Below are 12,169 nucleotides of genomic sequence, written 5' to 3' on the forward strand. Positions count from 1 at the left end.
GCCAGGAGCGGGTGGGTGGAGAAATCACCTGCCCTGCCCTGAGGGGCACGCAGAGGCGGAAGAAGCAGGTGGAAGAGAGGCGCCGAAGCCGTTTCTACTGGCCAGCAAACGCTGCAAATACTGATTTCTAGGAATTTGTGGTTGTGATTAACCTGTTTTCTACCTTTCCCACCCTTCAAATGTAGTATTGTAAAACACTGACGGTAAACATGGTAGTATACCATACATGCATAATTCATTGTGCTTAGACACTGCATTTTTTAAAACAAATTAAAGGTTTGTGGCAACCTTAAATAAACTCTATTGGTTCTATTTTTCCATAGCATTTGCTCATTTCTGAGTTACATTTGGGTAATTCCTTACAATCTCTAAAATTCTTCCACTACTATTGTATGCTATGGTGATCTGTTACCAGTGATAGGTGATGTGACTATTGCAATTGTTTTGCGGCATCATAAACAGTACCCATATAACACTGCAAATTTAACCAGCAAATGTGTGTGTTCTGACTGGTCAACTTATTGGCTGTTTGCTTATCTCTTTCTCTGTCCTTATGTCTCCCTATTTTCTGACACAACAATGTTGAAAATAGGTCAATTAATATCCCTACATTGCCTGTATGTGTTCATGTGAAAGGAAGAGTGGCCTATCTCATTTTAAATCAAAAGCTAGAAATGCTTCTAATGAGTAAAGCATTTTGAAAGTTAAGCTGGTCCAAAATTAGGCCTTTTGGGCCAGTTTACCAAGCTGTGAATACAAAAACAAGTTCTTGAAGGAAGTCAGAAGAGCTACATTGTATACTGATGTACACATGAGCGATAAGAAATCCAAAACAGTCCTTGTTTCTGATATGGACAAAGTTTTAGTGTACAAATAGAAGATCAAACCTGCTGCAACATTCCCTTACATCAGTCTAAGCTAGAGTGAGGCCCTTACTCTCTCCACTTCTACAAAGGCCAAGAGACAAGAAGCTGCAGTAGAAAATCCTGAAGGAAGCAGAGGGTGGTTCATGACAGTGGCAGAGGCCACCTCCAAGTAGCAAGTGACTCAAGGGTTGATGTAGAAGCTGAAACAAGGTATCCAAAAGATCTGGCTAAGATAATTGATGAGGGTGGGGACACTGAAAAACTGATATTCAGTGCAGACGGAAGAGTCTTCTTTTAGATGATGCCATATAGGACTTCTAGCTACACAGGAGATCTCCACTGTCTGGCTTGGAAGAGGAGCTCATACACCTGTTTATTTAAGCTGAAGCCAACGCTCACTTACCCTTCTGAAAACCACAGGACTCCTAGGAATTGTACATCTACCCCCTTGTGGCCTATAAAATAACAAAGTTGGATGACAGCACACCTGTTTACAATATGGTTTACTGAATATTTCCATCCCACTGTTGCTCAGAATGAAAGATGTTTCTCAAAATATTCCTGCTTGTTGACAATGCCCATGGTCATCCAAGATCTCTGATGGGGATATACAAACCTGAGACTGATACTTTTTCATGTCTGTTAATATAACATTCATTCTGCAGCATATGGAACAAAAAGCAGTTTTGACTTTCAAGTCTTTGTACTTTAGAAATACATTTCCAAGGCTATAGCTTTCACAGATAGTAATTCCTCTGAGGTATCTGGGCAAAGTGAATTAAATCCTCTAGAAAGGAGTCACCACTCTAAACACCACTAACATTTGTGACTCATGGGGAGTCAAAATGTCAACATTAAGTTTGTAGGAAGTTGATTTCAGCCTTCATAGATAACTTTGGAAGATTCAAGATGTCATTGGAGGAAATTATTGTGGATACAGTGGAAATAGCAAACAGAATTAAGACATGGAATATGGAGATGTGTTTAAGTTGTGTAATGTCATAATAAAACTAATGAGTGATTCCCTCTTATGATGAGCAAGAAAATGGTTTCTTGAGAAGGAACCTGCTCCTAGTTTGGATGCTGTGAATACCGTTGAAATGACAACACAAAATTTAGAATGCCACCTAAACTTCGTTGATAAAGCAGTAACAGTGTTTGAGAAGACTGTAATTTGGGAATAAGTTCCACGGGTAAAACGCTATGAAACAGCAACATGTGACAGAAAAATATTTTGCAACAGAAATTATCCAGTGATGTGGCAGACTTCATTGTTTTGAGGATTTGCCACAATCCTGGTGAACTTAAGCATCCATCAATAATGAAGACTCTCTGCCAGCAAACACATAATGGCTTGCTGAAAGCTCATTTTATAATAAAGCATGTATTTTTTTAAAAAGATTTATTTATTTATTTGAAAGTCAGAGTTACACAGAGAAAGGAGAAGCAGAGAGAGAGAGAGAGAGGTCTTCCATCCGATGGTTCACTCCCCAATTGGTCACAACAGCCGGAACTGCGCTGTTCCGAAGCCAGGAGCCAGGAACCAGGAGCTTCTTCCAGGTCTCCCATGTGCATGCAGGGGCCCAGGGACTTGGGCCATCTTCTACCGCTTTCCCAGGCCACAGCAGAGAGATGGATCGGAAGTGGAGCAGCCAGGTCTCCAACCGGTGTCTATATGGGATGCCGGTGCTTCAGGCCAGGGCGTTAACCCGCTGAGCCACAGCGCCGGCCCCTAAGCATGTATTTTTAAAATATACAATGCTATTGCACACTGACACAGTGCAAACCTAATTTTTATATACATTAGGAAGCACAAAATATTTGTGATTCACTTCATTGTCATGACGAACCGAACCTGCAATATCACTGATACGCCCGTCATAACTGGTGCGTGACTTGCACACAGAGGTAGGAAGCTCTTGCATTCTCTAGCGCCGCATGTTAATCTCCACATGTGAGAGCAGGTAGGAATCCCAAGTCAGGGCCTCTGCTTCCTTGACTTCCAATGTAAACTCCAAGGTCTCAACATAATGCTCACGGCGTCTTAACTCTGCCGGCACGCTGCAGGATGCTGGGACACGTGAGCAACAAGTCACACAGATCAACTGAGGGGAGGGAGAAGCCGACTCGTCTCCAACACCTGAAGAAAGTGGGGTGGTCCTGGAGACCCGGGTAGAATCGGGTCAGTGAAGGGGTCAGCAATGATAGTCATTCTGGACCCGTGCACGCCACTGCAGGCCCCGGGGAGCGCACATCTCCCCCGGAGCCGTCCTCAGGCCTGAGGGCCTCTGGGCACCGAGTCTCCGAGGCAGTGAGGCCGTGGTTCTGCGGTGGTGCGGCGGCCGCTCCCCGGCTGACTGCCCCAGCACCAGCTCGGCCCGGGCCACTCCACTGGGCAGCGCCTCAGGGCAAGCCGGAAGCGCCCCAGGGGCGCCTAAGGCGTGGCCCAGCTCGAGATGCTGCGCACAGCAGCAGCCGTGACGACAGACGGCAAGTCCCAGCTTCCGCGAGCGAGCTTCCTCAGGGCGATCCTGCACCGGACACTCGAAGCGCTTTCTCGGGAAGCAGCCCGTCCAAGCCGCGCCCCCCGGTCTCCCTTCTCAGAGTAGAGGCCCGGATGGGAGCCCAAGTGAGCATGCGCAAGAGCCTGGCCCCCGCTGTCATTGGCTGGCTGAAGAGGAGCGCGTCGAATACGCACTGAGAAAACAGGAAGTAAGCCCTACGGGTGCCGGTGGGGGCCAGAAAGTGTGCCCGGTCTCAGCCCTTTGCTGCGGGGAGGAATGAATGGGAGCCCCGAGCTCCGCCGCAAGGTGGGGGCGCGCCGGCTCTAGAGGGGACTGAGCGAGGGAGCGGCCGGGTCGGGCCGCCTTCCTGCAGCATGGAGGACGACGCGCCGGTCATCTACGGACTGGAGTTCCAGGTGGGCCACTCGGAGGGCGGCTGGCACCGGCCGGCCTGGTGCTGACCGCGCGAGGTCTCTGGGCGGCGTGGGCTTGCCGCTCTCTGGCGTTTTCGTCCTGTCCACCCTGCGAGGATCGCCGCATCTCCTAGCCCTTCCCCGTTTGCCGGGCCGGTCGTGCCGGTGTGCCGGCGCCTTCAGCCGTGCTTCCGCCCTCGCGTCCCCGCCGGAGGCAGAGCTGAGCCCGGCGTCCGTGGAGGCGTTCGCCGTGGAGAGGACCTTGCGCGCGGGAGGGCGGCCGCGGCCTGTGGCGCCTCGCGGACCCAGCGGCGGGCGGGCCTCCGGTTTGCTGCTTCCCCGTTAGGGTCCTGTTTCACAGCTCCCGTGACCAGGGCCTCCGCTTCCCGGCCAGGGGAGTGGGAAGTCGGTCCACCCCCGAGCCGGGGTCAGGACGGCCGGCAAGGTGTCCCGCGAGGTGGGAGGGTCGGTGGCCGCCGGGGTTTGCCGGGGACTGCGCCCGGGCGCGCCCTCCGTGTGCCCAGCGCTCGGTGGGGCAGGAAACCCACGCTGAAGCCCGCCAGTTTGTGGAGCGCCCTGGTACCGGGCGAATGGCAGCTCGGGGCTCACCGGAAGACTCGGGCTCCTTCGGTTCTTTTCATCCTTGTAAATCTAGAAACTTTACAGCCTCCAAGTAACTCTCACTGGTTGTTTAAAAAGTCAAATGCTGAAGTTCCGATTAAAATCAGTAGACCATACACGTAGCCCTCCCTTGTCTGTTTCCCTGAGACAACCACTGCTTTTTGTTAAACCTAGAAACCTTTTATTTCATAAATACAGATTTAGGAACAGTGATTCTTCCACCCTACCTTCCCTCCCGCCCGTCCGCCCGCCCTCCCACTCTTCTTCCTCTTTCCTCGCCTATCCGCACTCTTGTTTTTCACAAAGATCTATTTTTTTTTTTTTGACAGATAGAGTTAGACAGTGAGAGAGAGAGAGAGAGAGAGAGAGAGGTCTTCCTTCTGTTGGTTCACCCCCCAAATGGCCGCTACAGCTGGCGCTTCGCCGATCCGAAGCCAGGAGCCAGGTGCTTCTTCCCGGTCTCCCATGCGGGTGCAGGGGCCAAGCACTTGGGCCATCCTCCATGGCCCGCCCGGGCCACAGCAGAGAGCTGGACTGGAAGAGGAGCAACCAGGACTAGAACCCCGCGCCCATATGGGATGCCGGTGCCGTGGGTGGAGGATTAACTTAGTGAGCCATGGCGCCGGCCCTTACAAAAATCTATTTTCAATTAACTTTATACTCATCAGATTAACCCTACACTAAGTACAGAGTTCAACAAATAGTGTGAAAGAAAAAACTGTACTTCAACAGACGGACAAGGGCTTTTCAAAATCATTGCACCTGAAAGTGTCAATTTTCACTTCTATAGGTGACCCTTTAGGTACTCTATTCGTTACCACAGATCAGGGAGAACCTGTGCCATTTGTGTCTTTGAGTGAGGCATTCATGCTTTTATTTCTTTATATCATGACTGGATGTCTTAGCACATGAGGCGTCGAGGGTTCTCTTCACTCCCTTTTTAATACTTTACTTTACCTTCATTTACACTGTCTAGAGTTATATCATGCATCTTTTGCCAAATCCATATTGAGTTTTTTTTTTTTTTTTTAAGATTTATTTATTTGAAAGACTGTGTGACAGGAAGGAGAGAGGCGAGAGATATTCCATCCGCTGATTCACTCCCCAAATGGTGACAAAAAACAGGGCTAAGCCAGGCTGAAGCTGGGAGCCTGAAACCCCGTCTGGGTCTCCCATGTGGGTGGCAGGGGCCCAAGTACTTGGGCCATCTTCTACTGCCTTCCCAGGTACGTTAGCAGGGAGCTGGGTCAGTGGAGCAGCCAGGACTTGAACCAGTACTCTGATGTGACGTGCTAGTGTGCAACGGGCAGCTTAATCCACTGCACCACAGTGCTGACCCCTGTTTTGCAGGGGTTCTGCAGTTTTGCAGTTATATGAATATTGTTGACTACTTACTCATGTAGGGCGCTATCCTGTTTTCCCATGTAAAACTTTTCACTTTTCCTGTGGTTATTAGATGCTTACTGCTCTCATTTGTTTTTCTCCCCTTTCTCATTGGCAACTCTTAACATACCTAGGAACTGCCCCGGAAACGCTGTGCAATATGATCTGCCACGTGATTGGTCAGATTACTTGTGAATTCCATCATTTTTTTTTTAAAGATTTATTTATTTATTTGTAAGAGTTACAGAGAGAGAGAAGGAGTGGCAGAGAGGGAGAGGTCTTCCATCCGCATCTCCCCAGTTAGTTGCAACAGCCAGAGCTGCGCCGATCTGAAGCCAGGAGCCAGGAGCTTCCTCCAGGTCTCCCACATGGGTGCAGGGGCCTAAGGACCTGGGCCATCTTCCACTGCTTTCCCAGTACATCGCAGAGAGCTGGATTGGAAATGGAGCAGCTGGGACTCGAACCGGCGCCCATATGGGATGCCAGCACTGCAGGTAGTGGCCTTACCTGCTTTGCCACAATGACAGCCCCCAACATTTTGTTTTCTTGAAACTTCTCTTCTGACACCCTGCCCCCGCTGCAGAATCAAATGAGTTTTGTCTTATGTGGGTTATTTATTTTGTAGCTTTTTAAAAATTAAGTAATTGTAAAGTTCAGTCATATAAAAGGCATGTGAGATTGTCAGCAGTCTGGAAGAAGGACTCTGAGGTTTGGAGCTTTTAAAGATCTGGTGGTATGGCCCAAATACTGGGGTCCCTGCCATGCATGTGGGAGACCTGGATGGAGTGGGTAGCTACTGGTTTCAACCTGGCACAGACTTGGCGGCCTACATCTCTTTCTTTCCCCACCTTCTTCCCCCTCTCCCTTTCCTGAAGCTCTGCCTTTCAAATGAATTAATAAGGAAATAAATCTTTAAAAATAAATCTGGTGATAATTAGAAGAGCTGGGTTTAAGGTCTGGGTTCCCCCCACATCCAAGACTGTCTTTTTAATTCCTTTTGTTCAAGACACGATGTCCTTGGTGCCTGCGTGTGTAGATCCTCATGAATGAAGCTTGACACTGTCACGAGCAGGCGTGTTTTTCCTCTGAGTGACGTAGGACTGAGACAGACATTTTATTTCTCTTCCATGCCCTTTTAGATGCCTACTAGTTGTTTGCAGAGTCAGCAAATCAGTCAAACTGGCTAACACGTGTTTGAGGCTGCCTGAACAATACTGGGGAGCTTCTTGCAACCAAGACCATGGCTTGATTTTCCAGGACACTTCATGTAACACAGTGCTTGGATTGATTAATATTTGGCTGGTACCTGACACAGGATCGATCTGGAATTGAGTATCAGACTTGTTCTTAGATGAAGGGAACATAGCAGAGTGTTTTCCTGGGAAATAGCAATGCTTAGGAGAAGACCAGAGTGAGCTGAGTGAAATGAAAGTTTAGTTTCAGGGTCAGCATTATGGCATGATGGGTAAGCCAGGAGACCTAGATGAAGCTTCTGGCTCCTGGCTTTGGCCTGGTGCAGCCCTGGCCATTGTGGCCACTTGGAGAGTGAACTAGTTGGTGGAAGATCACTCTGTCTGTCTGTCTCTCCCTCTCTCTCAGTAACTGACTCTTAAATAAAAAAAAAATTTTTTTTAAACTTTCGTTTCAACTTTGAAAATATGTTGATACTTTTGAACATTACTATTTAAATTTTTTTTTTTTAATGTTGTGCCATTAGAAAACTCAGACTTGTTTTTGGCACCACCTTAGACGCTTTCCTCTTTTGTCTTTTTTTTTTCCTCCCTCTAAAAATGTGTGGCTGAGGACTATGTGTGCATATGGATATGTTTATATGTGTATATCATCTGTGTGTGTATACACACATGAGGAAACTTCAGAAAGTTAAGGAAAATAGAATTAAAAGAGAAAAACTAAACAAATTTTATTTCTCAACATAAGCTCCATCAGGGTCAAGATGCTTTTGTAAAGGGTGACAGCAGACATTTAATTCACCTCTACAAAGCTAACGGTTCTGGGAACTTAACCAGATCAATACAGTCTTTTTCCTAATATTCAGTGAAGAAAATGAGTGCTCTTTAAAGATTTTTTTAAGGACTACTATAAATAAAGCAGTCAGGAGGAGCCAAATATGGACTGTGAGGTGAATACCTAATGATTTCCCATTAAAACTCTTGGAAAACTGTTCTTGTTTGAGGAGAGGAATGACCAGGAGCACGCTCCTGGGGAGAAGCATTCTTGGGTGTTTTCCTGGTAAAGCTTGAGTTGACTTTCTCAAAACGCTCTCCTAAAAAGCAGAGGCGATCACATGTTGGCTCTCCAGAAAGTCACTCAACAAAATGCCTTGATTGTCTCCCAAAACTGTGTGACCTTTGCTCTCCACTGGTCTGCTTCTGCTGTTGCTGGACCATTCCACCTCCTGGTAGCCATTGCTTTGTGCTTTCTCTTCAGGATGGTGCTGGTAAAATGAGGTTCTGTCTTCTGTTATTGTTCTTCTATGAAATGCTTCAAGATCTTTATCCCACTTATTTAATGTCCCAGTGAAAACTCTGATCTTGTTTGCAGTTGATTTGGGCCCAACAGTTCTGGCATCAATTGAGCAGAAAGTTTGATATACTTTAATTTTGAAGTCACAGTTGTGGAAACTGAACTGAGATGTCTGTGGTGTTGACCATTGTTTCTGCCGTAATCATCTGTGTTTTTCATTTAGGGCACAAACAAGATGGATTTTTTTCTCTTGCAGATGAATGGGGATTACCTGGTGTTGTGGGTTTCATCTTGTCCCTTATTCCTTTTTTCTTTTTTTAAGATTTAGTTTTATTTATTTGAAAGACTTATATATAGAGAGGGAGAGACAGAAAGAGAGAGATCTTCCTTCTCTCTCTAGCTGGCTGTCAATGGCCAGCACTGGTCCAGGCTGAAGCCAGGAGCCTGGAGCTTCTTCCAGGTCTCTCACATGGGTGGCAAGGGCCCAAGCACTTGGGCCATCTGCTGCTGCTTTCCCAGGCCATTAGTATAGAGCAGGAATGGAATTGGAGTGGCCAGGACATGAACCTGTGCCCATGTGAGATGCTGGAACTGCAGGCAGCAGCTTTACCTCCTGTACCACAACACTAGCCCCATCTTGTCCCATCTTAAAATGAGTTGTTCACTGGTAATTGCTGAAGTCTCTGGAGCATTGTCCCCATAAACTTTTTATAAAGCAACCGTGATTTCACCATTCTTCCACCCAAGCTTACCATCAATTTGACATTTGCCCTTTCTTCACATTAGCAGAATTCATATTATTCTGATAGGGGCTATTTTCTTTTCCTTTTTTTTTTATTTTTTAAAGATTTATTTATTTATCTGAAAGTCAGAGGTACAGAGAGAGAGACTACTTCTGTCCACTTCATTCCCCAGGTGGCCACAATGGCTGGGCCTGGGCAAGGCTAAAGCCAAGAGCCAGGAGTTTGTTTCATCTGGGTCTCCCACCTGTGTGCAGGGGTCCAAGTACTTGGTTCACCCTCTGCTGCTTTTCCCAGGCATTAGCAGGAAGTTGGATTGGAAGTGGAGCAGCTGGGACACAAACCAGTGTCCATATGGGATGCTAGCATAGCAGGTAATGGCTTTAGGACCTATTTTCAGACTGGTGCCCTATCTTTCTTGGTGCCTTAAACGAGACCTTTTTCAGTCATGCTATATCAAGTCATTACTGGTTTATTTTATTTTATTATGTTATTATTATTATTTTATTCAACAAAGTATATCTTTAGGAATTTAAAAAATGGTTGCACAGCATTCCTTGTGAAAATGAAGACAGTAATTTGAAAAGGAACTTTATGGTATTTTGATACTTTATTTATTAAGAGTAAATCTATATCGAAATTCCTAAACTGTAAACAATAGGAAACTGAAATGTCAAAGGAAACACATTGGAGATCATACATATATAATAACCCTTACATTTTCTTATTGTATTCATATCATCAATGCATACTGTTTCAGCCAAATCGAATCCTCATTGAGGAGACAGTTTGGCATATATGGCCTTCTCTTTGTCTTTCTGTGCCTTTATCTTTTGTTTGACTTTCAGCAGTTCTTCCTGGAGAGCTTCGTCTTCTGGTGCTATCTCGGGGGCTTTCTTAAGATCAGCCAAATTATGATCTTATTCTTTTAGTCCTTGGTATCCTTGAACTCTGCAGAACAGTGCCTTGGTATTTGACGGGTCTGTTACCAGAGTCTCAAAACCACTGTAAATAGCTCCCTGCCAGTTTGACATCTTCAGTTTATAACCACCAATATTCAGTACACAGCTTCAAGCTATAGGTCGCAGCCTGGATCTACCTGCTTTCTCAGTACCAGCCTTTGAACCATCCATATAGCTTAAAGCTTTCGTATATTTTTTAATGGCCATCTTCCAGGTCTGAGATTTGAAAAAGTATTTGCAATGTTTTCTAAGTCTTTGTTACTATAGAATTTTATTGACATCCTTCAAATCTGTATCTGCATCCTCAGGGAAATCGGGGTGACTGTCACAGAGCCAGGTTTGGGGAAGATTCCCCAATCATCGCCTTCCTTCATTTCTCCGTATTCTGCAATAACACAGTATGTTATGGTATGTTTTTGTATGTTTTGGTATGTTTTTCACCTTTCACTTCCACATTTTCCAGCATCCTTGCCACACCTATTCCTTTAATTACTTGGCCAAATGCCATATTTCCGAGCCAAATCAGGAGTGGAACTGTTGGGATGAAGAACTGAGAGCCATTTGTGTTTCGGCCTGCATTTGCCATTCTCAATAAACCCTCCTGATCATGCTTATGATAGAAATTCTCATCTTCAGATTCTCACCATAACTGCTCTCTACTGTGTCCCATTCTGGCTTGAGGAGTCTACCCTGAATCATAAATTTCTTAATAATTCAGGGGAAAGGGCGTCCTTGGACATGGAGAGGTTTCCCGTTGTAGGTCCAATGCCTTTTTCTCCTCCACACAATGCATGAAAATTTTCTGCAGTTTTGGATACAATATCTGCAAACAGTTCTAAGATAATTCCACCAGCTAGCTCCTCTTCAATGTCCAGATCAAAAAGACGCGGGGGTTACTGGGGCTGGAGGGTTGGGGGACTGTGGGACATCTCCACTTGCAGAAGCACTTGGATGTACAGCCTGACACCTGGGCGCTGACATTCCCAGGCCTGCTCCAGTACCGGCTGATGGCAGCGCTTGGACGTACAGCCTGACACCTGGGCGCTGACATTCCCAGGCCTGCTCCAATACCGGCTGATGGCAGCGCCTGGTTTCTTCATGGCACTCATTTTCCAGGAACTTCTGAGACCTGTCATACTCCCGACAGCGCAGGTGGTCACTGGGGACTGAGGAGTGGTCTTTTAGGTTGGCACTTTCTCTCTCTCTTTTTTTTTTTTAACTTCATCAGTTAGATGCTTACTTTGCTTTAATTCTTTTGTATCATTAATGCAAACATCTTGGGGCCAGTGCTGTGGCAAAGTGGGTAAAGCTGCCATCTGCAGTGCTGGCATCCTGAATGGGCACTGGCTGCTACACTTTTTTTTCTTTTTTGCCAGGCAGAGTTAAACAGTGAGAGAGAGACACAGAGAGAGAGTTATAGACAGTGAGAGAGAGACAGAACGATCTTCCTTCCGATGGTTCACTCCACTAATGGCCACCACAGCCGGCGCTGCGCCGATCTGAAGCCAGGAGCTGGTACTTCCTCCCGGTCTCCCATGAAGGTGCAGAGACTCAAGCACTCGGGCCATCCTCCACTGCCCTCCCGGGCCACAGCAGAGAGCTGGACTGGAAGAGGAGCAACTGGGACTAGTACCTGGTGCCCCAACCGGGACTAGAACTTGGGGTACGGGTGCCACAGGTGGAGGATTAGCCAAGTGAGCCACGGCGCCGGCCAAGGCTGCTCCACTTTCAATCCAGTTCCTTGCTAATGCTCTTGGAAAAGCAGCTGAAGATGGTTAGTGTACTTGGGCCCCTGCCCTGCAGAAGCTCCTGCCTCCTGGCTCCTAGCTTCAGATCAGCCCCGCTCCGGTTGTTGCGGCCATTTGGGGAGTAATCCAGCGGATGGAAGACTGCTCTCTCTCTCTCTCTCTCTCTCCTCCTCTGCCTCTCTCTGTAACTCTTTCAAATAAATAAACAAAATAAATCTTTTTTTAAAAATGCAAGCATCTTAGACACATGATTTTCTTTGCTCCTCAACACTGACTTCTTGGTTTGTTTCTTGGAGATCTTGCAGCTCTGAGACCTGAACTCTGTCTCAGAGGTCTCCTCTTCTCCGTCCCCTGGCCCTGCCATGCTGCAAGTTCTCTGCAGTCCACACTTCCTTCCTGTCTGGCTCAGTTTTTCACTTCCACGAGCTCAGGTTTGGCTGTCTTGCCG

The 12,169-nt window shown here is 46.8% G+C and overlaps 1 protein-coding gene and 1 pseudogene across 4 annotated transcripts in view; one reads left to right on the forward strand and one right to left on the reverse strand.

The window, feature by feature from the left end:
- The first annotated feature begins 1,848 nt into the window (after positions 1-1,848).
- Positions 1,849-12,169, forward strand: part of EIPR1 (EARP complex and GARP complex interacting protein 1) — a 128,161-nt gene continuing 117,840 nt past the window's right edge. For 2 of the 4 annotated variants that reach the window (XM_070069471.1, XM_051833300.2), the window contains exon 1: positions 3,575-3,786. Coding sequence is in view for 2 of the 4 variants with exons in the window: in XM_051833300.2 (XP_051689260.2) it covers positions 3,745-3,786 (42 nt within the window). In the remaining 2 variants the exon portion in view is untranslated. Of the gene's footprint in view, positions 3,787-12,169 lie in introns of all 4 variants that reach the window. The other 2 variants (XM_051833299.2, XM_070069472.1) reach the window with 2 other exon arrangements.
- Positions 9,785-10,902, reverse strand: LOC100347532 (peptidyl-prolyl cis-trans isomerase D pseudogene; annotated as a pseudogene).

Source organism: Oryctolagus cuniculus, chromosome 2 (assembly GCF_964237555.1).
Source record: "Oryctolagus cuniculus chromosome 2, mOryCun1.1, whole genome shotgun sequence".
NCBI lineage: Eukaryota > Metazoa > Chordata > Mammalia > Lagomorpha > Leporidae > Oryctolagus > Oryctolagus cuniculus.